Source organism: Molothrus aeneus, chromosome 8, assembly GCF_037042795.1.
Source record: "Molothrus aeneus isolate 106 chromosome 8, BPBGC_Maene_1.0, whole genome shotgun sequence".
Taxonomy (NCBI): domain Eukaryota; kingdom Metazoa; phylum Chordata; class Aves; order Passeriformes; family Icteridae; genus Molothrus; species Molothrus aeneus.
In genome coordinates, this window is record NC_089653.1 from 29,095,013 (window position 1) to 29,121,637 (window position 26,625).

A 26,625-nucleotide genomic window follows, 5' to 3' on the forward strand; every position below is an offset into this window, starting at 1 on the left:
TTACTCCCTAAGACCTTGCTTGGTGTTGAGGTCAAACCATCACACCTGCATTTTCTTTGACCATTTCTTTTTCTTTTCATAAATGCAGGGAATAACATTATTAGTCTTTAGTTGTATTGAGATACCCCTGAATTGAACAGATACGCATAAAATCCCTACAAATGCATTCAGTGCAAATCAGCATTATAGGATTCTTCCAATGCCCTGAAGTGGGCATTGTTTAACCCTCTCCATTTTTGCAGTAAATAGGCTTTGTTCAGCTGATAGCTCATTTGGGAAAAATTCCATTGTTCTGTGTATCTTAACCACCTTTTCTTTTTCTTTTTTTTCCTTTTTTTTTTTTTTTGTAGCACTGGGAGATCTAACAGCATTCACAACCAACAACAGCTGCTTTGAAACTGGCATTTAGGACACGTTTATTTATTTTAGCAGTGGAAGAGCAGGGTTAAAAACATCATCAACAGTAGTCTCGATATGATAGATATTTTCAAAGAAAGAGGAATAGGCCAAAACATGCATGAAAACACATATGAAAGCACATATGAAATGTTATTAATTTTTATAAACGCTGCTGTCTCAACTATGGATATTAATTTTGTATTCAAAGAACTGACTTAGGGCAGATATCTTAAATATTCTGATTTATTTTTCAAAATGAGAAAAGAGTAATTATTTTTAAAGGAGTAACAATTTTGCCACTTATTCCATTCACTTTCCTTCTGTTATCTTCTTTCTCAAAAGGCAAGCTGTAAAAAGACAAACCCAGCAGAATTATTTATATACTTTTCACACAATCTGTGAATAGACATGTTTAATGCTTCTGGAAAGAAGTGACTGTAATACAATGCAAATTATTAATTTATGAATGTGGCACATTTGATAATACATGCTTACTGCAGCTGTGACTTTCTACTCTACTTGAATGGAATGCATTTATTATCCTGCCTATGCTCTGAGTCCTGGCAGATGTGTGCAGATGTGTGCCATGGAGCCTTTGAAAATTTCAGGATTAAAGGTGGCTAATCTTCCAGAAGCATCAATGGGAAGGAATATGGAAGGGATAGATACCTAACTCTGGGTTCTCTTTTTTTATGCCACCTTTAAAAAAGATGAAATTACAGCATAACATCAGGATCAATAGGCAGTAAAGTTTATGTAGTGTTATTTATCATTGTTAAGTCTTTATTAAATATGTACCTCTGCCTGCAAAGGGCTGTGCAGAATGAAGAGGGCCCAGTTTTATAGAGATACAGTTATTAGACTGGATTTTACAAAGCAGCTTGTAAAACCTGCAGGTAGAACATACATTTTCCACAATACCCTCAAGGAAAGAGGTATTCTGAAAACTGCTCAGGATATTTTGAGGCAGTTGGGACAATAATTTTTTTTTTTGATAAATCATTGGAATTGAAACTTTCTTAGAAAACAGTTTGTCACTAAAAAATACCATCTGGCCCTATTTTGATAAGAGGTTTTATGAGACCATGCAGTTTCCATGCAGCAAGTTTCCAGATCCAGGGTCTGTCTTTTAGTCAAACTGAGACAGCCCTTCCTCAAACTTTCTTGGTCTGGGCTTTGCATGGAATATGGAATAATTTCTGCTGCTGCCTAGTTCAGCCCGTGGGCATGCATCCAATGCTTCTGAATGTCTAAGGAAGTTGTCATGTGTTTAAGAAAGAGCACAGATGGAACCACAAAATTCATCTTATGAAAAACTATTAGCAGAGAAGCCTAAAAGTGTAATGGACAACTCTTGGTTTCACATGAGAGTTATTCTCATTGTGCAAGAAATTGATTTGGCTTTAATGCATACAGTGGAAGGGTAAAAGTTATCTAACTTTGTACTAAATAACACTCTTGTTATGAATAAAGACAATAAAGCCGTTTCATTTCAGTCATCTGCACATACTCTTTTTCCTACAAGTGCAGCATCAAGTAGAAATACAGCTTTTAGAACAATTTACAATTTTTTTAAAAATCTGAAATATATCAAAAGAAATAATGACAGCTACTCACCTGATAATTTAGCAGGATTATATGTGAACTTCTGAGAACTGACTGAAATGGAAAAAAAAGTTCCTTTGATTAACTAACTATAAAACTATTACTTTCTCCTTTGGTGTTTATCAATATTTTTCTATTATTAAGGTAAAATTTATACGACACAAAGCTAAGTTGGCATACTGGCATTATATGCTTATAGGAAACATACCATAATTAAGCAATTATAAAGAAGTCTTTTCAACAGGCTGTTTAATGCATTTCAATCCAAGATTACTTTCTTACATGAAGGTCCCAGTCCTCAAAGTGTTTCTTTAACAGCCATTTTTTAGAGGATTTAATGCTACCACCCATCTTCTTATAGGATGTTACAACCCAATGGATAATTTATTTACATTTCTGTTAATATCAAATGAAAAAAAACCAAAACCACAACCTCTTTTATAAATGGAAGATACAAACAATTACAATGTAAGTATTTATTCACTGTTTCTGTTGTAGCTTCCATTGAGTGCCAACTTATGGGTAACCAGTATTGAAGTAAAGCAAACTACACTCTCCCATATAAAGAATTAAGAAAATTTACTATGAAAATGCAAATTCAAGGCTGTGTTTTGTACTGTGATATGGACTCCAGATCTGAAAAGTTTCTCTTCATTAGGCAAGTTACTACCCTTATTCAAAGATAAATAAAAGCTCTGATATATGTTTCAAAATGTGAGCCTCATTTGTTGCTTATCCAAATAGCAGAGTATAAAAGTTTTAGGATAGACTCCCTGACCCAGTAAAAGAAACAACTGAAATGTATTTAGGACTCTAAGCCACAGCAGAGGAACAATGTGGATCCCTGTATAACAGCACGGTTACCAATCAGCAAAGAAAGCAGGTGGTGTGTTCTCTGACCAAAGAAAATAGAAAACTTAGATTTAAACCCATAAAAGAATAATCTTTGCCTTAGTAAGCTGAAGGGATCCAGTGAAGCCTTTCCAGATGGAATTAAACAAAATCTTGGATGTAAGACTCAAACAGAGATATCACAATGCAAATAGCAGGCTTTGTCCTTATAAAGAACATCTGTTGTGAAGTTGTTTACATTCCTACCAAAGTGGAAAAGGGTATCACTAATTCTCCATTGCAGCCAGGCATGTAGGGAGTAAAAGTTACTGCTTAATATTTTATTAATAAACACACAGAGCTTTTCAGTAACAGTTTTTTCACCTGAAAAAGTAAATAGGGATTTGGGGCAAAGAGAAATATTTTCATTTCTCATGATATTCATTTCCATATAATTTTCCAGGGATTTATTTTTCAATTTTCCATTATTTTATTCCATGAATTTTGTAGTCTATTTCCCTCCTGTTCAAAGGAGTAAACATCATGTGCATTCATGACTGCCTTGCTGAGCACTTCACTAGAAGTGGAGAACTTCCAGCCTGTGGATCAGCAGTTTGCTCTCACTCTTCCAGAGCTAAAAACTAGATTGTTCTTAGCCTGAGTTCCTCAGGAAATTGGAGATAGCCCATAAATTATAGGTTACTGTTTCCCTTTTCTGTTGTCCTGCTGTAGGTTTTCAGAAGTAGTTGAGGTATTTAAGTAGCCAGCAAGAGCAGTAGAACCAGCCCACAAAATGTTCTTGATTTACATTGAAAACACTTTATTTGATGTCACCAAGTTACACTGCTTGCTGTAGTTTAACAATTTCAACAAAGTTTTAAATAATAGACTTAAAGCCTTGCAGTTTAGAAGTGGCATTATAAAATTAATTTTTAATAAGTCTGTGATTTTTTAATGCTGATTTATGATAATTACTGGGTTTCTCACTGTTTGTGGTTTCTCTCAATAGAATTGCTGCTCAGTATTACATTCCATTTCAGCATACAAGTGGCTAGAGCTCTCATATACATTTTTGTTTTTACCATATAAACACATGCATATATATAGGCTATTTCCTGTAAAGGAAATAGCACTTCAGCACTATACAAATGCAAAATGACAGCTGTGAATTTGTGCCACAGAACAATTTGACTTTATTCCTTCATGTGAGGTAGACAAAAGTAGTTGCCAAATACAAAGACCACCAAGAGCAAAGGAAGACCAGAGATGTAGGTTGGTAAGAAGGTTTACTATAAATAAAACCATTCAAAAGTAAGCAGTGTAGTTTGTATATGGAAAAAATAATACTAACAGTGCCTAAGGCCAAAAGACAAAATTTATTTGTAACTATAATCCTACAATTTCTAGTTCTTATTATGCATTTCTTATGATGAAGACCCTATTGCATCATCTGACTTTTACCCTGCCACCTCTTTACTTTTGCCTCTATTTTTTGGCTTTTAAAAAAACAATTTATGACACAATCTGAGTGTATATGATTTAGAAATAAGTTACAGTAATAATTTTATAGTGACTTGAAATTACAAGCAAAATCTTTCTTTTCTTCTTCCTACACAAACAAGAGAAGAAACTTGTAGAAGAAACTTTACTATTAGTACAGCAGCCTGATTACGAAGGGCAATTAGTAATTTTGAAGAACACTAAAAAGACATTACCTGATTACAGCACAGTGATTAAGATACAGATATAGATTAAGATTAGGATGTACTGATATGACCGACAGAATGAAATTAAAGTCACCTTTCTAGCAGCTAGTGATCTACCAAAGATCTTATGCTTTGCAGAAGTTGCAGTTAAGGTAATGAACGTTTTACTTTTATCCTGAAACATTCAGGTTCGTGCCCTTTCCATGGGAGCCAGCAACTGCACACCTTTGATCTTGGACCTGATCCTGATTCTGAAACTACTGGTATATGTTTGACATGTGTGCTTAAATTTACATAATCCTGAGTTATTATTGTGAGTAATTTACCATATGAAAATCAAGCACATGGCAAATAGCTGCAGGAGTCAAAAGCTGTGAATCTTAATGTCAAATACTTATCCCACTGAATTTTTTTCTGAAGAGAACTCTTAGAGAACGGTTAATCGTGCTGAATGGTCATTCTCAGACAGTGAGAAGTGCAGTTGGAGTCAGACTCCTCTTTCTGGGGAGAACAGCTCCTTTGCCATAATTAGAGTTGCTGAAGCACCCTCCACAAAACACAGTAGTTCCTTTAATAAGTGACACTGAACTCTATCCCAGCCTACAGCAGCCTTCTCAGCTTCAAACACAAAAGCAGTCAAGTCTCAAAAACTTCAAAGAAAGCTTTTCATTTTATTTTCTCCTTGATCCACTGATAGAGCAGTTCATTTTCTTGAATTTTGTAAAATGACTTTTCACTCATCAGACCTGCTTAACAAATCACTGTCTCAGTCACCAAATGTTCCCGTTTGACTCATCTGCTTTTCCTTTGGCCTTTGGGTAGGAAGAGTCACTTCTGAAACATTTTCTAAATTCACTTTGGTGAACTCTTCCCCCTCAGTTGCACTTTGTGCCATTTTAAAAAAATAATTGCATTTCCTGCAACATAATGTGCTAGTTTCAGGGGTTTAAATTTCATCAGAACCCACATTTTCTTTCTTAGAGCAATGTCTTTCCTTTAAAAAACATCATTTTCTAACACACTACCAGCTGTAACATGATGCCTTTTAAGCAGTAAATACTATAAGATTTTTCAGAATTCTGCTGCATTCTGCTAACTTAGAACAGGCTTTTCATTAATTATACATTTGTACTCTCATGTATATTGTTTTGGTTTTTGATGGCCAAAGATTTTCTAATTTCTGAACTTTGCTGCTGCAGTCTATGCTAAGACAGTATCTCCTCTGAGGAAAACTATAACACAGGACTGTCAATAATCCTAATATTTTTCAGTGTTAAAAAGGCTGTAAATCTATAAAGTTTCATTCCTCCAGGCTTTTTCTGCCTCAAAGCAAATAGGCAAACTTCGCATGGTTATTCTCCACAGGGAATGTAGTCAATCCTTCCCAAGATGTAAAAGAAAACCCTGTAATGTGAATTATATTTTCAACCAGGTGCTTACATTTCCAGGTGTACCATCCAGTAACATAAAAACCAGAACTTTGCAGGAAGTCAGAGCATTGTAAATTTTACACAATTATGCTCCAGAAGAGCATAAAATGGGCTGTGTTGTGATCTTTGCTTACTGGGACTAACTGGAACAGAAGAACTGCCCATTTTATGCTCATGGTGAAATGCAGCTGAGGTGAGTCTGATCACTGTAAATTCCATAGAGTCAACTTGACCATGTTCTCCTGTGTGACAGCAGTTTTTATCTCCTTAATTTCTCAGGTTAGACATTAGTCCTAAAAAGATAAGTAAATCTGAGCAGATGTAACATTTAGAAAGGATGGTGGTCGCTGCATAGGAAAAGGAAGCGGCAGAGAAAAAAACCAGTTTCTGAATGATGGAAAACCAGTATGGAGCACATGGTCCTAGAGAATTAAAAAAGCCAGAATTGTTTGACTAAAACCTCCCAGATCCTGAGTCAGAACCAGCTTGACAGGTGTGCCCATGTTTGACATGATTCAGTGTCATCTGTCTTATTCCTTACCAAACATCTCCAGCTCCTACCATGCTGCCCCCCCCACCTGCATGTTCCCATTCCCTGTTTTCCATGTGGGCTCCTCCACCCAGTCACCCACATTCCCCTCTGCATGAGGTTTGCTCTTGCCACCCTTTCTGTAAAAAGTGTGGCAAACCCTCACCTCCCTGTCTGTCCCTGTGTCCCCTCAGCCGTGTTCCCAGACCTCTGTCCCAAGCCCAGGCAGGCCGAGGCCTGAGGGCAGCGCTGTGGGGACCCTCCCGGAGCCCTCACAAAGAGCTCGGCCCACAGAGCCCCAGGAGAAGCCAGGAATGAACCTGAACGCTTTGTTCCAGCAAATACAGTTCACTGAGAAGCAGGCGAGGGAGAAGAGGAGCTTCATCCAACAAGGTCAGTCCCATGGGCGCCATCCCCGTTCCCAAGGGGTGTCCTGAGTGGACTCGTGCCAGGGAAAGCTTGGCAGAGCCAGCGTGGCTGGTTCTCGCCACCAGCACGTTTCTGTAAGGATGTAACAATTGAGGATTTACAAACTGAGCACATACTCTTACGGGTTTTTGTTGTCTTGCAGCAAAATGGGACATAAATAGAAGTTATGAAAAAATTAACCAAATAAAAGAAGAGCTGAGTGCTGCAAAAATTAACTTAGAAACCAAGGTGAGCAGGCATATTTATAGTGTACATAATAATGAAATGCGTTATGTTTACAAATACACGACCTGTTCTTTCAGGAATAAGCACTTTCGAGGAGTGTGCTTCATCTGCTGAGTGGCACAGCATGGAGGAAACCTGTACTGGGCCTTTCTGAATTAAAAATGTGTCCATCAGCATCCTTCCTCCCACAGACCTCACCCTTGGGGCTGTGTCAGGGCAGGCTGACTTTTGGGGCCATACTCTGTTTCAACATCCTGCAGCTTGTTACAGCACTTTCCTACAGTGTGCAGAACACACCCCTTGGTTGCCCAATGCCATTTATTAATGGCCTTTCACAGAAAATATATGGAAACATTCCCTGTATTTATTTCAGAGGATCTTGAATCATATACTGAAGATCTTTCTGTGAACTTACAGTTAAGGCTTACAACCACTACAGGTTTTTCTAGGGAGGCCAAAGACAGAGGAAAGTTTCTGAATCTATTTAGTGATTTTATTACTCTTTCCATTTAATCAAACTGCAGATGTATTTTCAGATTAACCCACCGGTTTTGCAGAGTTTTTCACCAAGAACACCTGTGGTTGCAAATTATTTAAAAATCCATTTGCTTGTGTCTGAAAATTAAGTCTAAATACCCTCCCCTGTGCTCTTAAGTGTCTGTGCTGACAGAATGTGTGTTCACAACAGGAAAGGATGTGGAGCCTCCTTTGAAGTCAGAGCTGTTGGATCCTATCATTTAAATAAACAACTTCAAGAACCTTTGGGAGATTGCCTCATCTAGTTGTGAAAATAAATGTTTGGGGGATGACTTTCATCCTTCCTAAAACAGTCTCTTCTGCCTTCTGTAACAGACGATATAATATATATGTGTGTGTGTATATATATATATATATATATATAGATCAACATTGCTGAGAAGGGATAGAATAGAACTCATTTACAAATATTTACTGGTTGCAAATTGAGACTATAATCATGCAGGCAGTTATTCAGACACTAACATTTATGCATGCCACAATCTCAGAGCCCAAAGGTGCTTTAAAATAGTAACTTATTTATCCAACACAGATTATATCTGGATGTTGCTTGTTAGGTGAAGTCCTCAGTAGTCCACCTCATAAGTTTATTTACAAACATCACAATTTTATGTTTATATTACTAATTTGTTATTGATGCATTGTGATTTATAATCAAGGTTTATGTGGTAGGTACAGAAGGTCCCGAGAGTAGAGCCATTATTGTAAATGACTAATGGAAAGAGCTGAAGAACTATTCCTAATTAAATTTTATGTGCTTTACTGACCAGTATTAATTATATTCTCACTGATGTCCACAAAAATACATTTTACTTGCTTGCCTAGTCTGACATTGATTCATTTATAGATAGGAAATGATACAGAAAAGTAGTGGAATAGAAAAATGCGTTTGAATCAGACTGTATTTAGGTTTAAAGATTATATAGTTATTGACTAGTTATAGTTTATTATTTAAAGTAATTTATTTTTCACTACAGGAATTAGCTTTACATATGTCTGCAATAGTTCATGTAATTCAAATAATATTAAATAATGCTGTTCAACCAATGCTGTTCAATTTATCCCACACCAAATAACTGCAGTTCTTTACAAGCACACATATCCAACCACGTGCATGCTCAGCAGCTGATGCCTGACCAAGATACTGAGACTGAGTTCAGAAGTTTTTTTGACATCTATTTCACAGACACTGCCTGTGGTCAATCAAAGAGTCCTAGGAAATGCAATTTTTCCCTCTCTTCTCTAAAACCAGGTAGCATGTAATTAGAACCCAAATTACAGCATTTTTCTCTTTGTAGCTCAATGACTTCTTTAAAAAATTGATTGCAAATGCATAGATGAATTTTGGTAACTTGAAGAAACTACTCTAAAGCTAGTCGTGTACAGTATTAGAAATACAGTGATGTAAGACCACCTACTCTGTTTGAATTCATATATAAAATAAATTCTGAGCCAAGCATGACCAGACCTTAGCATTCTGGACATATCAAGGACAAGGAAAAAATCTAGTCCTTTCCTTTCCACCTCTCACATTGCAGTTTTGGGCATTTCATTCCACTATCTTCCTATTTTGATCAGATGCACTTCATCTGTGCCCCCTCCACAATCATGTGCATTATTTAACTTTTAAATATTTACATTTTTTTACATTTTACAATATTTACATTTTACATTACCACTGTAATACCACTCTTATTTGGCTTTTTCTGCTTCTACACACACAAACACTCCTGAATCAGCCTGACTGTTCAATTTAATTCCTGATACTTACCCTGTGCCTTTATTCTTTGTGGGCAAATCTTAACTTTGCTTTCCCTATTCATTGCTCTGAGTCAAGAGAACTTGACACTCCATCAAATAAATGATTCTCCTCCTTTAAGACTCTACAACGCCTAGCTGCTTCCTATTTGTTATTGTTATAGTTTATCCCACCACATATCTGCACTTTGGTTAGATGATGATACAGTAGATGTGCTAGAAAAATGAGAAGTCTTCAGCAAATTTTGAAAATGCAGTGGTTGAACAGCATACTTGCCTAGCAGATAAACTAATGGTTAAAAGTAATAAAACTCTAAATAAACCCAGGTGCAAAATTGAGGTTTAGGGCTTGGGGGTTTTACGATCAAACTGTCAATAACCAGTGAGCTAATTCCCATTAGCCTTCTTCAGCTAAAACTTCTAAAAATTGTGCTCAGAAAAATATCCTGCTCTCCTTTGCATACTCCATGGTAGCATTGCAGAGTGGGTGACATGTACAGCCATTCAGCCAAAACCCCCTGATATTATTCTGATATTATTGTCTCATTTGGTTTGTGAGATGGAGGATGGTGGAGTATGTTGGCTAAAGGATCCCATGTGGTCAATATTTTTCCTGAAAAAAATTTCTTCTAAACCTAGCAGATTTTAAAATGCCATTTTAGATAGACAGAGCACTACTAAATGAGTCTTTCAAAGAAAGGAGGCTTCTCAAAATCTAAGCAGAACACTGAAAGGTTATTGAGGGAAAAAAAGCTGTTATGCTTCTGTTAGTCCAGCAGCTGTGCCAGCTCTTTTTAAACTGGACCAAGATCCTTATGTACAATTTCAGGGCATATGAAACAATTAAACAATAACTTTATAATTTTTTTTTTCCCTTTTGGAAGGTTCAGCATCTGTCTGTAAAACAGCTCAATGTAGAAATTCTGAAGAAACGTGAAGACAGCTTAGAAAAACAAAAAGCTGAACTTATTAATCAAAGAACCAGTCTTCTTAAAATCATGGTATGTTTCCAGCTGTGATATTCACACAGCTCTTTTCTATTGTACAAGAGCAATCAGCTTTAAAATTTGAAAATCTGGAAAAGCTAACGTCTTAATCAGGAAATTTTTATTGTTTTTTTATATTAGTATATATAACAACGTAAACTTAGATAAATTCTCACACTTCATTTAAACCATGATCTAAGGTAGTGTATGCTGCATTTTATCTCCAAAGCTGATTTTATATTCTTGACTTAATTTTTTAATGTTTGCTGTTTTATGAGCGAACTCCAATTCTGACAGATTATTTCCTTTGTAAAAGTAAGCTACGGAAGCCTCGCCTAAATTGGATTGCCTCATCCACAGTAAAAAATATTGAAAAGGATCAAAGGAAAACCCCAGGGAGGCCCACACCACATTTTAGCAAATGTGGACAGTTTAGCAATCCTGACATAGCACACAATCTCTTTGATGCCAGACACACCTCACCACCTCTTCAAAGGTAGCTACTTACAACAAGTTTTCCAGTTCTCTCACATGCTAACCTGAATATTGCCTTCCTCTTACTTTGTTGAGGCTTCTTGGATCTGTACATATGAAGAAATGCCACAGAGGAACAGTCTTTTCTGCATATGTATTTGCTCTTTAAATCAGCAGAGCTAAATTTTAAACATTCAGTACAAAGCACCATTATTAAACCTAAATCTTTAGGCAGATATCTTTTTAACTTTAGTCATAGTTCTGCATCACCCAAAGTATTCCCAGTATATGTGTGAAGTTTGATATATAATTTAGCTTTTCTTTTTTCCTGTACATAGGGGTAATTTAATTTTATTTAATTTAGCCATCAATTAAGACTTCTTAGAAGAAATTTAATATAACCTTACTCTTTTGAATATTTTTCCCCAGAAAATTGATCTCTGATTTTCTATCAACAATAGCATTCTTGGTAGTTATAAAAGGAGTTAAAGTACGTCTGCATTCTGCAGAGGGTTAAACAACACTTTTATTTAGTTTAATAACAAGCTGGAAAAAAGAGCTGCCATGCTATGCTAGTGAATTCAAACAGAATTTTCTAATTTCAGTATGAGAGTTGAACTGAAAGTCTGCTGGTTCAAGTCTATAACATAATGTAGTAATTTTTTTAAATGCTGTTATCAAGAATAGACTTCATTTTTGTAGGGAAAACATAAGTTTAAAACAACTGGCATAATGATAGAGCTGTAGCTCATAAGAAAAAGTAAATATTTTCTTTACTTTTGCATTTTAAAATTTTATTTACTTTCCTACTACAAATTTAAGGATAAAAAGCAAGTGTGTCTCAGTCTGCTTAGCTTAATAAAGACTAATTTTTTTCACTTCAATATTCAGCCTTCCCTTGCTTTTTTTCAGGCAGATGCAAAGAGAAAAATTACTGAAGAGGAAGATAATTTTACCAGAGAAATAACAGAGTTTAACAATGAATATGGGCTAACAAGTAATAGGGATCTTCTTATTAAAAAGAAAGTCAAGACTGAAATAAATTATTTAGAGAATGAGGCCGCTCTGTTAAAAAATGGTAAGTCTTATATTAAACTAGTTTATCTTGGATTAACAAAAATCGATAAAGTACAGCTGTTTAGCACTAAACTGAAAGAGTGTGGTCTGACATACCAAGCATAATTAAAGGCTCTTCTGTTCCCTGTCCTCTTCAGCCTTTCTGATGTGAGCACTGTGAGGAGAAGGAGCCAACCTAAAGGGGCAGCTCCCAGTGTCTAATTCAGCCCACACAGAGCTCACGGTCATACACAGCCACTGAATTAGGATTAGAATCACCTGAGGTTGAGCATTCCCTTAGCTTCAAAAGAATTGTATGCACAAATTGCCTGTAGGACTGGTTCTTCACTGCCACAGTGTAGCTTGATTTTCAGTTAAGGTACAGAGTATGGGATCTCTCAGAGCACAGGGTCACACCGCAGGGCACTCCTTCCGCAAGGAATTCAGGGTCGTCATGGATCACAGGCTGAACATGAGTCAACGACATCAGAATGCCAACACCACACTGAGACACAAACACAATTCTGACCTCTAACACATGAAAATAATTCCTCACTCTATTTGGGGCAGTTAAGCTCTGAACTGAAGTGCTGTGCATCTCATTTTGATCTTAAACTTAAAAAAAAATGTATGGACCAGCTGGAGAGAATCCACATAGGACCAGTAAGAGTGATCAGAATGGAGCACATGAGAAGGAAGAAAATGAAAGACTTGTGACTATTTAAGCTATTAAGGAAAAGACTGATGAAAGATGGATTCTAGAAAGGAAATAAATATATTCTCTATACCTGTAGTGAACTGTATAAAAAGTAACAAGTGTAAAGCACAACGAGGGAGAGTCTGACAGCTTAGGAATCTTTCTAAGAACAGTGGACAACTGAAGCTCTCTGCCTTAGAAGATTCCATTACCAAAGGAATTAGGAGTGTCCATTACCAAAGGTTATCAAAAAAAGGTCAAACCAGCATTTTTCAGAAACAAGAGGTACAGCTGATCCTGCCTTCAGGAGAAGAATGCAGTAGGTGACCCCTCAAAGTCCATTCCAGCCTCATGATCTGTCAAGCAACAGCACTTTCAATTCCCCATACCTGCTATAAAGACACTGAAAAATGACTGCCCACTGGAGCTTGCACTTGGTAACACCTTCTGTCTTATTTCCTGTGGCTAAGATACTAATCTACAACTGAAAAGTCTGCTTTTGGTGTCAAGTGCTACTTTTAGCATTTAATTTTTTACATATTCAGGCAGAGCTGGGCAGTTAAATGATCAGTAGTACCTGGAGGGTGACCAAAATTCTTCTCTAGGTTCAGTTGCCATCTCAGTTCCATCCTTTAATTGCACTTTTCTTGAGGTACAACTTGTCTTTTTGCTTGCTACACTCCTGGGCACACTGACAATTCTGAAGTGAAAAGTTTAAGCAACTCATAACAAGGAAGTTACGTGAGGACCTCCAGTTGGTAGAAAAACAATCACAATTAATTCCAGATGCTGTCTAATAGTAAGGGTCAAATATATATAACACCAAAAATACTAAGAAGTTTTTTTTTTCAGTCCTGCTGAGAGATGTCTGTTCTCCACCTATTCAATCAGTCATCTTCCTTTCTTTATAGCTGAATTAACTGTAAAGCAAAACATTCTTTTTATGCCCAGACAACAAAATACGTTGAACAGCTCAATAACATTAAAAAAATCATTTTCTTTCATAGCTATGAGTGCATTATATGACATAATTTCCTGTGAACTGTGTTTTATATGCATTATTTTAGTTTATTTTGGTTTTATATTTAAGGTTCTTTTGACTAGCTGAAGATTGGTAGAAGTAGTTAAGAATATTTAAGATTGTATCATGAATGCAAAAACTGCAATGCATTTTAATTTAAAATGTATTTTTTCTTAGAAATGGAGTCAATGGAACATAAAAATGTTCAGTTAAATGCACTCCAGCTGCAGAAGAATGAATTAAAGCAGGATTTATTTACTCTCCAAAGTGAGCTCAAAGGTGTGCCTGATAATTATTTCTTGTGATAATTATTTCTGGCTTGACAAATGCTTTTGAAAAATGTTTTCTGTCAATTTTCTCAAGCAAAAGGAATCATAGTAACAATATTTTAATTTAGTTTTGCAATATGTAATACATCATTTTTAAACATGATTATAAAAAATATTATGGATTTCAATGCAATTTAAATTAAATGTCATTGATACTGAGGTCCAGAGATCTGCTGAATCATGAGCTATAAATAAAGAAAGTTTTGCTTTTGCTGGTAAGTCATATACTTAAATGTAGAATTTAATGTTTCAAAGAACCTGAAGTCAACATAAATATTGTTTAAAATTTTCTGTGTCAAAGGTGATCACAGCAATAGGGAGTATTTTGAAATCTAAATTAAAATAATGTAAATGAGTGCTTTATCTATTTTTTTTTACCAATATCTAAGTAACATGTCACAGTAAGAGCTAAGAAAAGCAGTAAATATGGTCCTAAATTGTTTGGGAAAAGGAGGGAAATTTTCTAGATTGCAATATGTGATTAATAATAAAAAAAATAATTAATTTTCTTTATTTAGATGCCTTTACCCTTCAAAAAGTTTCATGAAGAAATATTAGAAAATATAAATTTAGAATATGTAGAAAGTCTTTGAATATGTATGATTAATATATATTTATAGGGTAATTCTGATTTCATGTTTAGACCTTGAGAAAGTAATCAGGGAAGCGGAAAGAATGACAAAAGATTTAGAAGCAGAAAAAGTCCAAGTCACTGAAAAACCTCAGACTGATCCTGAATGTTTAAGGTAAAAGCCTCACATTAATTAGTTCTTCATTTAATTTTAGGAGTGTAACTGCAGTGTAGTCCTGGTAACTATTTTACCTTCCACGTGCAACAATCCTTCTGAAGCCAGCAGAACCCTTCATTTTTTCTTAGTCAGCCCCAAGTCCTGTTGTTAATTGTAGCATTTCACCCTCACATCCACACCCCAATGAACTCAAAACTGCAAGTGTTTGCAGGGGTGTCAGTCAAACCAAGAGCAAGAACAAACTGCTGCTGCTGCTTGGGAGGAAGATCAGTTCCTGAGCTCCTGCAGAAATGATGGTGGTGCACAAAGCACTAAGGCACTACCCAGTGCTAAACCTATTTCTGCTGCCTGGCTGTGCAGAGTCCATTGCAATGGACAGGGCTGGCCACAGTAACCCCCCCTCCTTGGGTAACTGGGGCCTCTATTGGAGCAACTAAATGCAGATTTATTTGCTCTGTGTTCTCTGCTATCTAGTTTGCCTACTAATTAAGCTGGTTTAAAAATTTTTGAAGACTTAACCAAGACAGAAGAGAAGACCTTGCACAGTCTCCCTTAACAGTGAAGTTTTCTTCTTGGGAACTGAGTGGTTCATTTCTTGTCAGTTTGCTTAAGTGAAACATGAGATTTTCACTTCACAGAAAATAATGTAGAGTTTTGGTTTTTTTTTAAATCTCTGAATGCAGAAAGCCCCATATCACAGAATTTACCACCTTTTTCCTATTTTATGGTAGTCCATGTGGAAGTGCCTCGGAATATTCAAAAATAATTAATAGACAATTCAAAGGAACTCCTCCTTATAAAGCTAGACCAAAAGATTCTCTAACAAAATTTAAGGCAAACACAACTTATATTACCATCACAGGGTTTTTTCCTATATATCCCTAAGCTTTTGACAAAAATAAATAAATATAGTGGGGATTTTTTTATCTGAAAACTTTCAATGGAAAGTTATAACTTTGCAGAGAACCCTGAGCAATTTTCTGAAAGATGATTTGGTAATGACCCGTTTTTTGCTGAATATTGGTTTTTGAAAGAAAATGATATATCAGCCCTATTACTAACTCTCTTCAACCTCTTGCATGGTGTTGAGACATGGCCAAAATCCCCTCAGCATAAAAATTAATTAGCTCACAATCCTGCATACAGTAGCAAAAAATTTGCATTCAACATATACATAGAAGACACAGTGTAAATAATAATAACAGTAACGATTCTCCAGGACAGCACATTATATTTCACTCCTTTACATTATTCATTCAATCATGATATATTGGGGTTGGTGATACACGAGGCTGTCAGCTTCCTTGCAGCTAACATACTTCCCTTGGAATAGTTTACTGCCATGATGCCACTGAATATCCAAATTTGAGCAATTAGTTTTCTAGAGTAGGTTTCCTGTGTGGAAGGTACAGAAGTAGCCAACATTATCATACTTTTAATCCCCAGCTCTGCTGCTGAGATCCTAAGGATCAATCAAATCCATGTGTGTCCTTCTAGGCTGTGAAATTAACTTACAGCTCTTCAGAATGACACTTTGCTTTTCTCTGGGTTAAAAAACTGGATAAAACATATCAAATTCTATTAACTGCAAAATCAGCAAGTGTCATTTACAGCCAAGGCAAGAAGGATGATGAGATTTTCTTATTTCATGAAATGCCTCCTTTTATGGTCAAGATAAGCTAACATTATTTGATAATTGCATGTAGTGCAAAAAATAAAGTGCTCCTATGCTATTACCACTATCACAAAATGCAAGCCCTTCTTGAAGTCTAGTAATATACTGAACACATTTTCTTAAAATTGGAACATTTTTTTCATTTCAGATACTGGAAAAAGTTTAAGACAGATTTGCCTAAATCATATTTTTATCTTGCACTTGCTTTTGATCAGAAAAGCTCAATGCTTCATAGAGAGAGATAGCCCTGCAAAAGTTAACTCAGATGCCAGAAGCAATAGAGCTGTGCTGCTGTATTTCCATGTCAGCACTAATAGATTCTGCTTTTCAGTGGAGCCAAGCAGACAATCCTCATCTGTCTGCCTCTCTGTGTCACTGCTGGGCTCTTTAGAGCCACCCCAAACTTTATCAGACTCATACAATTCTTAGCAGTTGTTTCGGTTTTTTGGGTTTTTTTCTATTTAACAAAGCCTACTCATCACTTCTTGGTTTGGACTACTGAATTAAGAGAATGAAAGGGGATTTAAAGTATTAGACACTGTAAATTGTGCAGCATATAAATAGTCCCCTGGAGGGTATCTGATCACTTTCTGGTACCTCTGTATCATCCAGAGGATGGAGCCAGAATCTGCACTGTGCTGCACACTAAGAGAACAAAAGGCAAAAAGCAGAAGTTGAAACAAGAGGATTTAGAGTGAGTTTGAGAAAAAAGCATTTTTATCATGATGAGGAGGCACAGCTTGCTTAGAGAGGTTGCATAGTTTTCATCCTTGAAGGCTCTCCTTCCTGAGACACACTCATATACTTGTGTATCTTAACAGGAGTCAATTTTGGTCATATTAAAATCAATGTGATTGAACCTTCTGTGTCTGAGACACAGCTCTTTTTAGCCTAACAAGATCAGGGTTTTTATCCTCATACAGAGTTTATTGCAAGAATAGAGTTCTAGTTTTTCACTGAAAATCATTTTTATTACACATAAAGATAATATTTTGACACATGTAATGTAGGTCAGAAATACTTTTTTTCCCCCCTATGAAATAGCACAAAATCTGATTTTATTTTTTACAGAGCTGGAAACCACACCACTCTAAGTGGTAAAAATACCTCTTTTTTTGATGCTTCCTTAGAACAAACATGAGAGACAGTCAGCATCAATAACCTGATATATGTAGCTCCCAGATCACCCTGCAAGTCTGTTACTGTATCACATCCCTAGTCCCAGTTTAAAAATCAATATCAAAAGTAGCTGGCAAGGCAAGAATCCTCATTGCAATTAAGTATATATCTAAAAGTAAATTGCATTTCAGCTGAACAGCGTAGCCAGCTAATTCAAATTACAGCAATTCATCTTTGATCTGAGAAAAATGCCCCATACCACGTCTGCAGTTTCATAAAATTTCTCTGAAATCCATCAAAGAATTGCAAAGGGTCACGAGAAGCACACACCAGTAATTCCAGCAGCTATTGGAGCTGCTGTAGAGGCTTGTCCTGACCCACACTGGATGCAGAAAAAATCCAACCAGAATTGGAATGTTGAGCACAGATGTAATTAGCAGGCACCATGGAAAATGCAAGTCTCATGATACAAGTACATAATTCAGAGAAATTTTTAAGAAAATAGGGCTTTTTCATTTTCCTTGTTGGTTTACTTTTTGTTTTTTGGTGTTTTTGTGGGGGTTTTGGGGTTTTGTTTTGTTTTTTTTTTCCCTAAAGAGAGCTGCAATTAAGATCAAAAGCCTTGTTTTAATCATCTGTTCTGCCAATGCCATCCTCAAACACAAAACAGCAGGAAAGAACTTTGGCATCAGCTCTCTGGAGTCCCATTTCCCTGGCAGGTAGCAAGTAACATCACTTAAGTGGAACAATGCAGGAGTCAAACAGAAACTAACTGATACCAGTAAATTCCTAACTATGGCATTTCATTGTTATATTCATTGCAATTACTGTATTAATTATTTATCCTCTTTCACATTTTAATTTTAAATTTTTGTGTTGCCTTAAGTAAAACAGCCTAGAAATAATTCTCATTGAAGTTCATTTAGACTAAAACTAGAGCATTTCTACCTAAAATAGATATCTTTCAACCTATTTAAAAGGTAGAATAAGGATAAAATTCTTCTTTGAAACCTGAATTTCTCTTCTACTTCAGAAAAGAAGCAGCAGAAAGGAAATGCATGAAATCTGCTTACTTTGTAAATAGTTCACAGCTTTGTATACATGTCTAAATCCTAAATATATAGTATTCCTTCTTATTCTTCATAATCCAGAAAAAGAAACTCTATTATCAAAATTAGGAAGGAAAAAGTAATTTCTTTCATACAGGAAATATATTCTTTAGAGCTCAACAAATTGTTCAGGCAAACAACAGTCTGCCTAAGCCCCATGCATTCTTCTGGTGGGTTAAATTTTTTTTGCAATTTAATTTGATGTTAAATTTTATAATCAGAAAATATCAGTCTCTGGAGTAATATATGTGGTTCAAAATGAGTTTTTCAATGGCAATCTCCTCATTGATTTTTTGAGCTTTTCTTTTTAATAGCAGTGCCTAGTGGAACTATTATAGCTTGAATTATGTTAAAATAGCTTTCCATTATGAATTGTAGAATGGATTTACAAAAAGCAGATCAAATCTGACTAATGATGCTTTTCTTTGATAAGACAATAGATAGATTAGACAAAGAAAAGTCCAATGCCATCCATCTAGACATTTATAAAGTATTTGATGCTATCCCAAATGGAAAAATACTAGTTAACCCAGGGAAGACATATTAAAAAAATTAAGTAAAGAAATGAGTAATAGTAACAACAGTCATAGGTCTGCAATTTAAAATCCTCGGACTCAAAGGTAACAACAGTCACAGTTGGTCTTGCTTAATGTTTTAATTAAAGACTTTAGAATAGAAAGTGTTTCAAGACAACATTATCTTAAACAATTAAACTCTACACCTTGCAGAAGAGTCACTAAAAAGAGGAGGAATATGACTGTTTAGAGTGTAAGTTTATCTACTTGTACACAATTAGGCCTTCAATAAAAGGTACCTTGAAGCAGAGAGGTCTGAGCATACTGTGTGTGCAAAATACAGCTATAAACATCAAAAGAAAATATAGCTGTGCACAAGATAAAAGAAAGAGTTATTTCCAAAAAAAATACCAGGAGGGTGTAAGAATACTTTGTACAAATCTCTCACCTACTTGTCAAGAAAGATTCATTCAACCTGGAAGATGAGCAGAGCATGGAGAGCCCATAAAGCAGAATGAAACAAGGACAATTCTAAATCCTTTTTAGCTCCAAGTCTGTTATACACATGAAGAAAGCAGTACACAACAGAGACACTAACTTCAGCAATAAAGTAGCCATATTAATATACTCAGATTAAAATCTAATTTTCTTTGTCCAATAGAAAAATCAAGATAATTGAACTAGAAAAACCATTGACCCCTAGTTACCTTCCCTGCTTTTCAATAGGAATCTTATTGACCCTTAGAAACACATTTCATTTCACATCTCACATATGTGCTTATGTATTTTTTCTTTCCTGTGTAGCTCATTCCTACAGTTCCAATGAAAAATAATCCACACAACTTTGGTTTGCTGTCTGCACAATAGCAAATCTCATCCTAGATGTGCAATTTAATTTAGTGTGCCTTAACCTTACCATGTTTATTCACCTATTATTATATATTCCTAAAATACGTCTTGTGATGGTTTATGTATTTTTTCAAGACCTCTAACTCCTCTTATCAACAGTTGCCTGACAGCATTCACAAAATGCAAGCTTTAATCATTGGTAACTATGTATTTTACACTTAACATTTTATCCAGGACAGCAAAAGCTGAAAATTTCTTATTTTACTTAAAATACATAAATTTCTTTTTGTTTGCATTTGATTTCCATTGTTATGTTGTCTAGTACCTTCTTTGTGTTCATGTTTCATCTTCCTGCTAGACTTTATTATTACTATTAGGTGACTTGCTTAATTTTATTATCCTTCTGCTCCATCAAGCACAGACTTTTATATTTAATTGTGTAACTCAAGTACTTGACTTTATATTTTGGGATGCTGTATTCCATTTAGGACTTATTTTTTTTCTTCCTCAATCAATTGATAATAGTCTGAAATTTATTGACTTCTCCAACTGTATAAATAGCATATTCTGTTTAGTAGTGTCAGCAAATTGTAAATACCAGTAAAATCTTGCTCTCACTGTAGAAACATACACATTATTTAAACCCAGTCATGAACTGACAGAATTACCTCAATGTCTTACCTCTACTTGAGCTTGAGACAATAAACTTAAATCTTCAATACTTTTCTTCAGTCCCAATAAAATCTTAAAATATTGATAAATGTATCTCCTGATGTTCATGATGAAATTCCAGAAAATCAAGATACGTACTCTCAAGTTATATATAGCTTCTTAAGGAAGTTCATTTTGTACCATGGATTCTATGGCCTGTATATCAGTGTCAAACAATTCTGTTTTATAACACACCACAATGTTTTCCCTCCAATTTATGATTAAAAAATAAAATGGCGGGTGTAAACAAGGCAAAGACAAAAAGGAGAATATGGAAAACATTTGTACTTGTGTCAGCTAAACATAACTAAGATATAGTCTGCTCCTCCTGCAATTCCAACAACAATTAGATAGGGTCTTTCAGCCCCACTAGAAAAAAAACCACTAAAATCACATATTAACCCTACCTTCTACAGAAATTATTTCTCATTTAAGACCTCTTTACAGAAAATTATTCTTGGAATGCAAGTTTTGGATACTAAAGTTTTGATCCAGTAATTTGAATCTGTGGATGATTTGTAGAGAGACCTGTTTGACAATAACATTATTTTCTTCATAGTTCAATTTATAATACCAGCATGTATTGATTTCAAATTATTTTTCCTCTTTGCCACGTGCATATAGAGCTGAAATTCAAGAAGAATGTGTATCAGCCACAAATGCCAATGACATTTAATAGCTGGGCTCATTTCAGAGCTGCAAAATCGATCATCTTCAGTGATCTCCTCCTTCTTCATCTCTGTCACTTCTAGCATTCAAGACTAATGGAAAATGGGCCATTGATAGCAGAGCTCGGTCTAGGACAAGCTAGCATCCAAAAAATGCTGATGTTGTTTTCCCACCTACTTGATTTAAGGCTAGGTTTAGCTATTGCAAATGTGGCATTTCAGCTCCAGCTGTTCATTACAGCCTGTGATACTGTGACTTGCCAAGACACTGTTAGTCCAGTGCAATGACTTATTTTAAAGCTATATTTTATTGTCAGCAAGGAGAACAAAATGCTAAAAATAAAACAAAACCAAAGGACATGGGGAGCCAAATGCTAATGTGATTTTTCAGATTATTTTTCCTAAGAGATCTGCCTTTTTTCATAGTCATAAAAAGGGTATAATCATCAAATTAATCCCTGTTCTACCAAAAGTTACATCTTTTTACATTTTCAAAGGTGACAGAAAACCTGCCTTCCATCAAGACAGTATAGTTTAATGAATAATTGGTTTGCACATTCAATCTGATAATGGAAAGATGAATATAAATATCCTGCTTATCTTAAATGTAAAATGAAAAAAAATGAATCTGCTTTCAGGTTAAACATTTTTTTTAATAGTTCCATTGTCTCACATTCCTTCTGGTAAAACTTCATCATTTATTCAGTAACTCAGGCGTCTCCAATGCATTAATTTTGTAGACTGTAACCTAACAGACAGCTCTTATTTTGTGAGTATATTATTCCTGGCACATACTGTAATTATCTAGCTTCTAAATAAGAAAGAAGGATGACCTGAAAGCAGAATCAATTGATTAATGTAAGAATTAAACACCACATTTGAATGAATGTCTTGTATCACCACTACCTGATGCTATGTAAGGTATTGTGCTGCCACTACCATTAAAAATCTTATAAAATATTTGAAATAAAATTTTAAAATCCATACACAAAATGTTAGTTTCAAAGCCCATCATCAACAAAAATTAATTCACAATCTCAAGACACAAATAAGCCCCTCCTACTGCTGATCTTCCGCTCGTCCTATCCCTAATGTGGACCTAGCATGGACTGGTATCATTCCTAGCTAACAAGTGACAGACAGGCTGTGCATCAGTTTTACAGTGTGACACACAGAGGGAGAGCATTTTCTCTGAGACCAGAGACTCTGTCTTTTTCTAAAGTAAATTAAACTAAGTAGGGCTTTTGTTTGTCCCAAGCAAATTAGGGTTCTAATATCACACTAGCAGAGAACACAGAGAGAAAAAAGGCAGAGACAAGGCAATGGAGTTAAGCAGATTTAATCAAGATCACAAGCTTATCCTAGACCTTGAAGTGAACTTCTCTCAATGAAATGGATTGAAAGCTAACAATGTACTAGAGTGCACTGAAAATTTCACTTCTTAAAGCGTAGCTCAAAGTTCCCTTTTTGATTCTTGTAAGTGTTATGAGAAATATTTCTGAAAGAAGAGTCATTTACTCCTTTATAATGCAAGGACATAGAGCTCATGCTTTTTCCATATTGATGGTAAGATATTTGCATTTTCCACAGGAACAGCAAAATTAACTTCCAGTCCAGTCTTACTCTGTTATTCTAAAGCTGCACAGTGACTAAGCTATTCCTGTATTTAAAGATACACCTTTTAATAAAGCCATTTTTGTGTAGAAAACCAACTCTCTTTGCACTAGGACAGTTGAAGACGTACATCTCTATAGTAAGGTCAAATAATTTATTGTCTACTATAGTATATAAAAGCAAAAATAGTTGCTACCTTCTGTTTCAACTTCAGAAAAAAACAAGGTCCTGCTTTAATGCATTGGTTTAGCTATTTCATGACAAGCAGAATATTTTCAGTCTGCTTGTATGTTCCAGAACATTCAGATTGTTTCCTGAAACTGTATTAAGGGTACACAACTTTATCTTTGTCATTATGCTTTTCTTCTGACAGCCATGAAAAGACCCAGTATAATCTCATCACCTTGTATTTATCAGACTACTGAAAGCTCTGTCAGAGATTTTTGTGGGCCTACCAAGTATTAATTTAAACCACTACAGTCAGTGATGTGCAGAGCTGAGGTATCTCCTTTTAGCAGGACTAAACTATCTTTTGAATGGAGAAATATCTATATTAAAAGTAATCCTTACTGTAGAAAAGTTGAAGAGCTCCTGGCTGAGAATACTGGGAAACAGTAAGTGCTGAGGAATAGTGGGAGCAGGGGGGAGAGAAGAGGAACAAAAGCTGTGGAGTTTGTGGAGGGTATGGAGCAATGCTGGCACACAGGCAGCACAGCACCCATCTAATCCAACATTCTGTCCACAGCAGAGGCTACGAGAAGATACCCAGGAGAGAGAAGAACAGTAACATATGGTACTTTCTAAGTATCACCATTCCAATTCCTGTGTTTAAATAAGGAAAATGACAACTGGTGAGGCCATTTATCTTTCACAGTTTATGGAAACAACACAGTCCAGAAATTTGTCTAACTAGCAAACTTAAATCCTGACCAGGAAAATAGATCAATGAGGCTTTTCTCACACAAGTCAAATTGAGAACTGGGACCAAAGCTGAAAAAAAAGTTACCCAGTAACAGTTCTCTGACCTGAAAATTTATTTGCTTTTGGACACAGACTTAAGAAAGAGTTGGAAAAATGCAAAGATGATAGCTGGGAAAGTGTCTGTGAGACTCTTCAAACAGAAATTGAAATTCTGCAAATGGTATGCCATTTTCATTATATATTTTAAGTGTTTGATAATTTTAGTTTAAAAGGTATCCTTTAGGATGATAGGCAGTGGTTTTGGATAAGCAGTTTTTTTTTTATTCTTTGCACATGTCTAGGTATTCTCTTGATGTAGACATGCTCCAATATTCATTTGTTTCAGCTTATTTCCAAATGTCCACAAATATAATTTCTATAGAAAAGGAAAGCACAAAGAAGAATTTAAAGATATGCTTTCAGCACAAGAAATATGTACTGGGGGGGTCTTATATAAATTGTTAGTTTATTGAAAGCTGCAAAAGATTATGCATTTAGGAGCTAAATTAACCTTTACATGCAGCTGCCAGTTAAATGGAAGATGGGAGTATGGAGAAATAAGATGATAAAAACATCCTTTCAACTAGTATTTTATTTTGTCCACCCACAAATTCCTTACAAAAACTTACTAAAACATATTTTTCTCTGAATTCCAATCCTAACTTCAAATTTCTTGATTGTCAGTCTGTGTCACAATACAAAGAGAAAAAATATTTTGAAGTTCCTTTTGAGAAACAAAGAAGTTTTAAAGGTTCATTTTAGAGCCCCTGATTGAGCTGTACAAAGACACAGCTGCCACTACCATCAAGCAGAACAACAGTCCTGAGAAATTTGCATTACTCACTCTTATAATCCGTTTCAAGTTTCTGTTGAAGTAATGTAACTTACTTGTTCTTTGTTATTTTTTTTTCATAATTTTTTCAGAAAGGAAAATAAAACATCTCAATGTTTAAAAATTTCTCTGTGAGAAAATACTATACTCAAAATATTTCATTTTCTACAATTCCATTCTTTTTCTTTTTCAGAATTTATCACAAAAGAAGTCTTCAGAGAAATGAATGATATCTGGCATATAATATGGAGTGTCACAGAAGCAAGTCTGAGAATTTTTTAATTGTTTTACTCAGGTTCTCTCAGATTTGCTTCTATTTTATGTTTGTTTAATTCACACTTTGAAACTGCCTTTCATTTTCATTAAAATAAAATTTGATTCATTTAAAAGTGAGGGGAGGTTTGTGTTTTATCTTCACAGTCAATAGCTGTCCCTCCATAGGTTCCTCTTTGTGGCCCATGGATCACAGTACCTGGTAAACTACACCTAAAGCTCGGTTCCTACATTACTAGCTCTATTCTTTATGTACTATTTTTCACATGAATGGTCTCCTATTTTTTAAAGGTAGTGACATGGTCTTATTTGAGAGGAAGACTGCTATTACCATCAATAACTCCTAAGAGGAGCTGTGACTATTTCATTTATTCCTCAACAATGTAATCCTGTAATGAACTCTCTGAAATAGCTCAGCTCCAGCAACACAGCTTGACAGTCCAGAAAGCTTTGCAGATCTACTGAGCTCTAGGTGCCTCCAGTGGTGGGAAGCCAGTCCATTACTTAGCACTTGCCTTCTGATAACACAAAAAAAATCTTTTCTCCCTCTCCCACAACCCACAAAATACTGGGTGCTTAACTTCAGCACTTGAGAGCAGATAAAACCTTATTCTAAATGAAAAGTCCACATTCCTAGAGGATTGGTGCAGCATTTGGGTTGAATCAGAATATTCACTCCAGCATGTAGGGTGTATAATGTAACAGCAGTTCCCAGCCCCACAGTGGGAACTGACTTTATCATTCAGGTGCTTACAGTAAAGCCATGTAAGAGCATTCACTCTGCTCAACCTCAGTGCTCTCTGTGGCCAGTCTCATCACATCCCACTGCACGTGCAAATATTTTTCAATGCTTCTCACCCAGGGCTGGGATGGATAATTGCTCTTTGCTAGTTTTTCTACACCCTGACACCTCCAAGCTACAGTGAGTGTCTGTCACACATAAAACTGCAAAAGATGTTTTATTAAGAAGGGAGGAATAAATCACTTTTGGAAGCTGACCAAATTCTGCCTTAGATGGTGAAAGTTTTTCCTCTTGGGATACAGCTGCAGTTTGAAGTTTGGCAAGGTTTGATCTGCAGCACTGGTATCAAAGAGTCTTCTGATCCACTGGGTTAGCTAGCATAATTCCAAGTGGTTGGAATTATCATTCTTAATAACCAGTACTGTTGAAGCTGACATCCCTATAAGACTTTTTTTTGTCTCTTCCCTAAGAGAGATCCTCTTAGGGTTGCTTGATTTTAAACAACTTAGTCCTGCAGACTTCTGATTTCTAAAGTTAGGCAGCTGCTGCTTGTGGGTTTTCATCAAATCCAAAATAATATCAAAACATCTACAGACAGCTAAAGCAGTGCTATTTCTGAGTTTAACTGATGAAACATAAATCTGGGATTTGCTAGAATGGCTGAGTTTATCTTGATCATTTTTTCTTCATTTAAGAAAACTTGCTTATGTTAAGTGTTTTTGGCAGTCAACCAGGAAAACCTTCTTTTTAAACTTTGTGCTTGTCTACTTATAGTTGCTTTTATTTATGAAAATCCT

General features: G+C 35.5%; 1 protein-coding gene and 1 long non-coding RNA gene across 2 annotated transcripts; one reads left to right on the forward strand and one right to left on the reverse strand.

Annotated features, from left to right (window-relative positions):
• Nucleotides 1-630: 630 nt before the first annotated feature.
• LOC136559742 (uncharacterized) lies at nucleotides 631-13,339 on the reverse strand. Its single transcript, XR_010784043.1, has 3 exons — nucleotides 13,240-13,339; nucleotides 2,017-2,058; nucleotides 631-746 (listed from the first exon to the last, which is right to left on the reverse strand). It is a non-coding gene; the product is annotated as an uncharacterized lncRNA (long non-coding RNA).
• Nucleotides 6,815-25,039, forward strand: CCDC172 (coiled-coil domain containing 172). The gene is made up of 8 exons (XM_066555103.1): nucleotides 6,815-6,893; nucleotides 7,072-7,157; nucleotides 10,334-10,450; nucleotides 11,822-11,987; nucleotides 13,861-13,962; nucleotides 14,656-14,758; nucleotides 24,075-24,162; nucleotides 25,007-25,039. Exons 1-8 carry the CDS (start codon nucleotides 6,815-6,817, stop codon nucleotides 25,037-25,039), a joined length of 774 nt encoding a protein of 257 aa, XP_066411200.1.
• The last annotated feature ends 1,586 nt before the right edge of the window (nucleotides 25,040-26,625 follow it).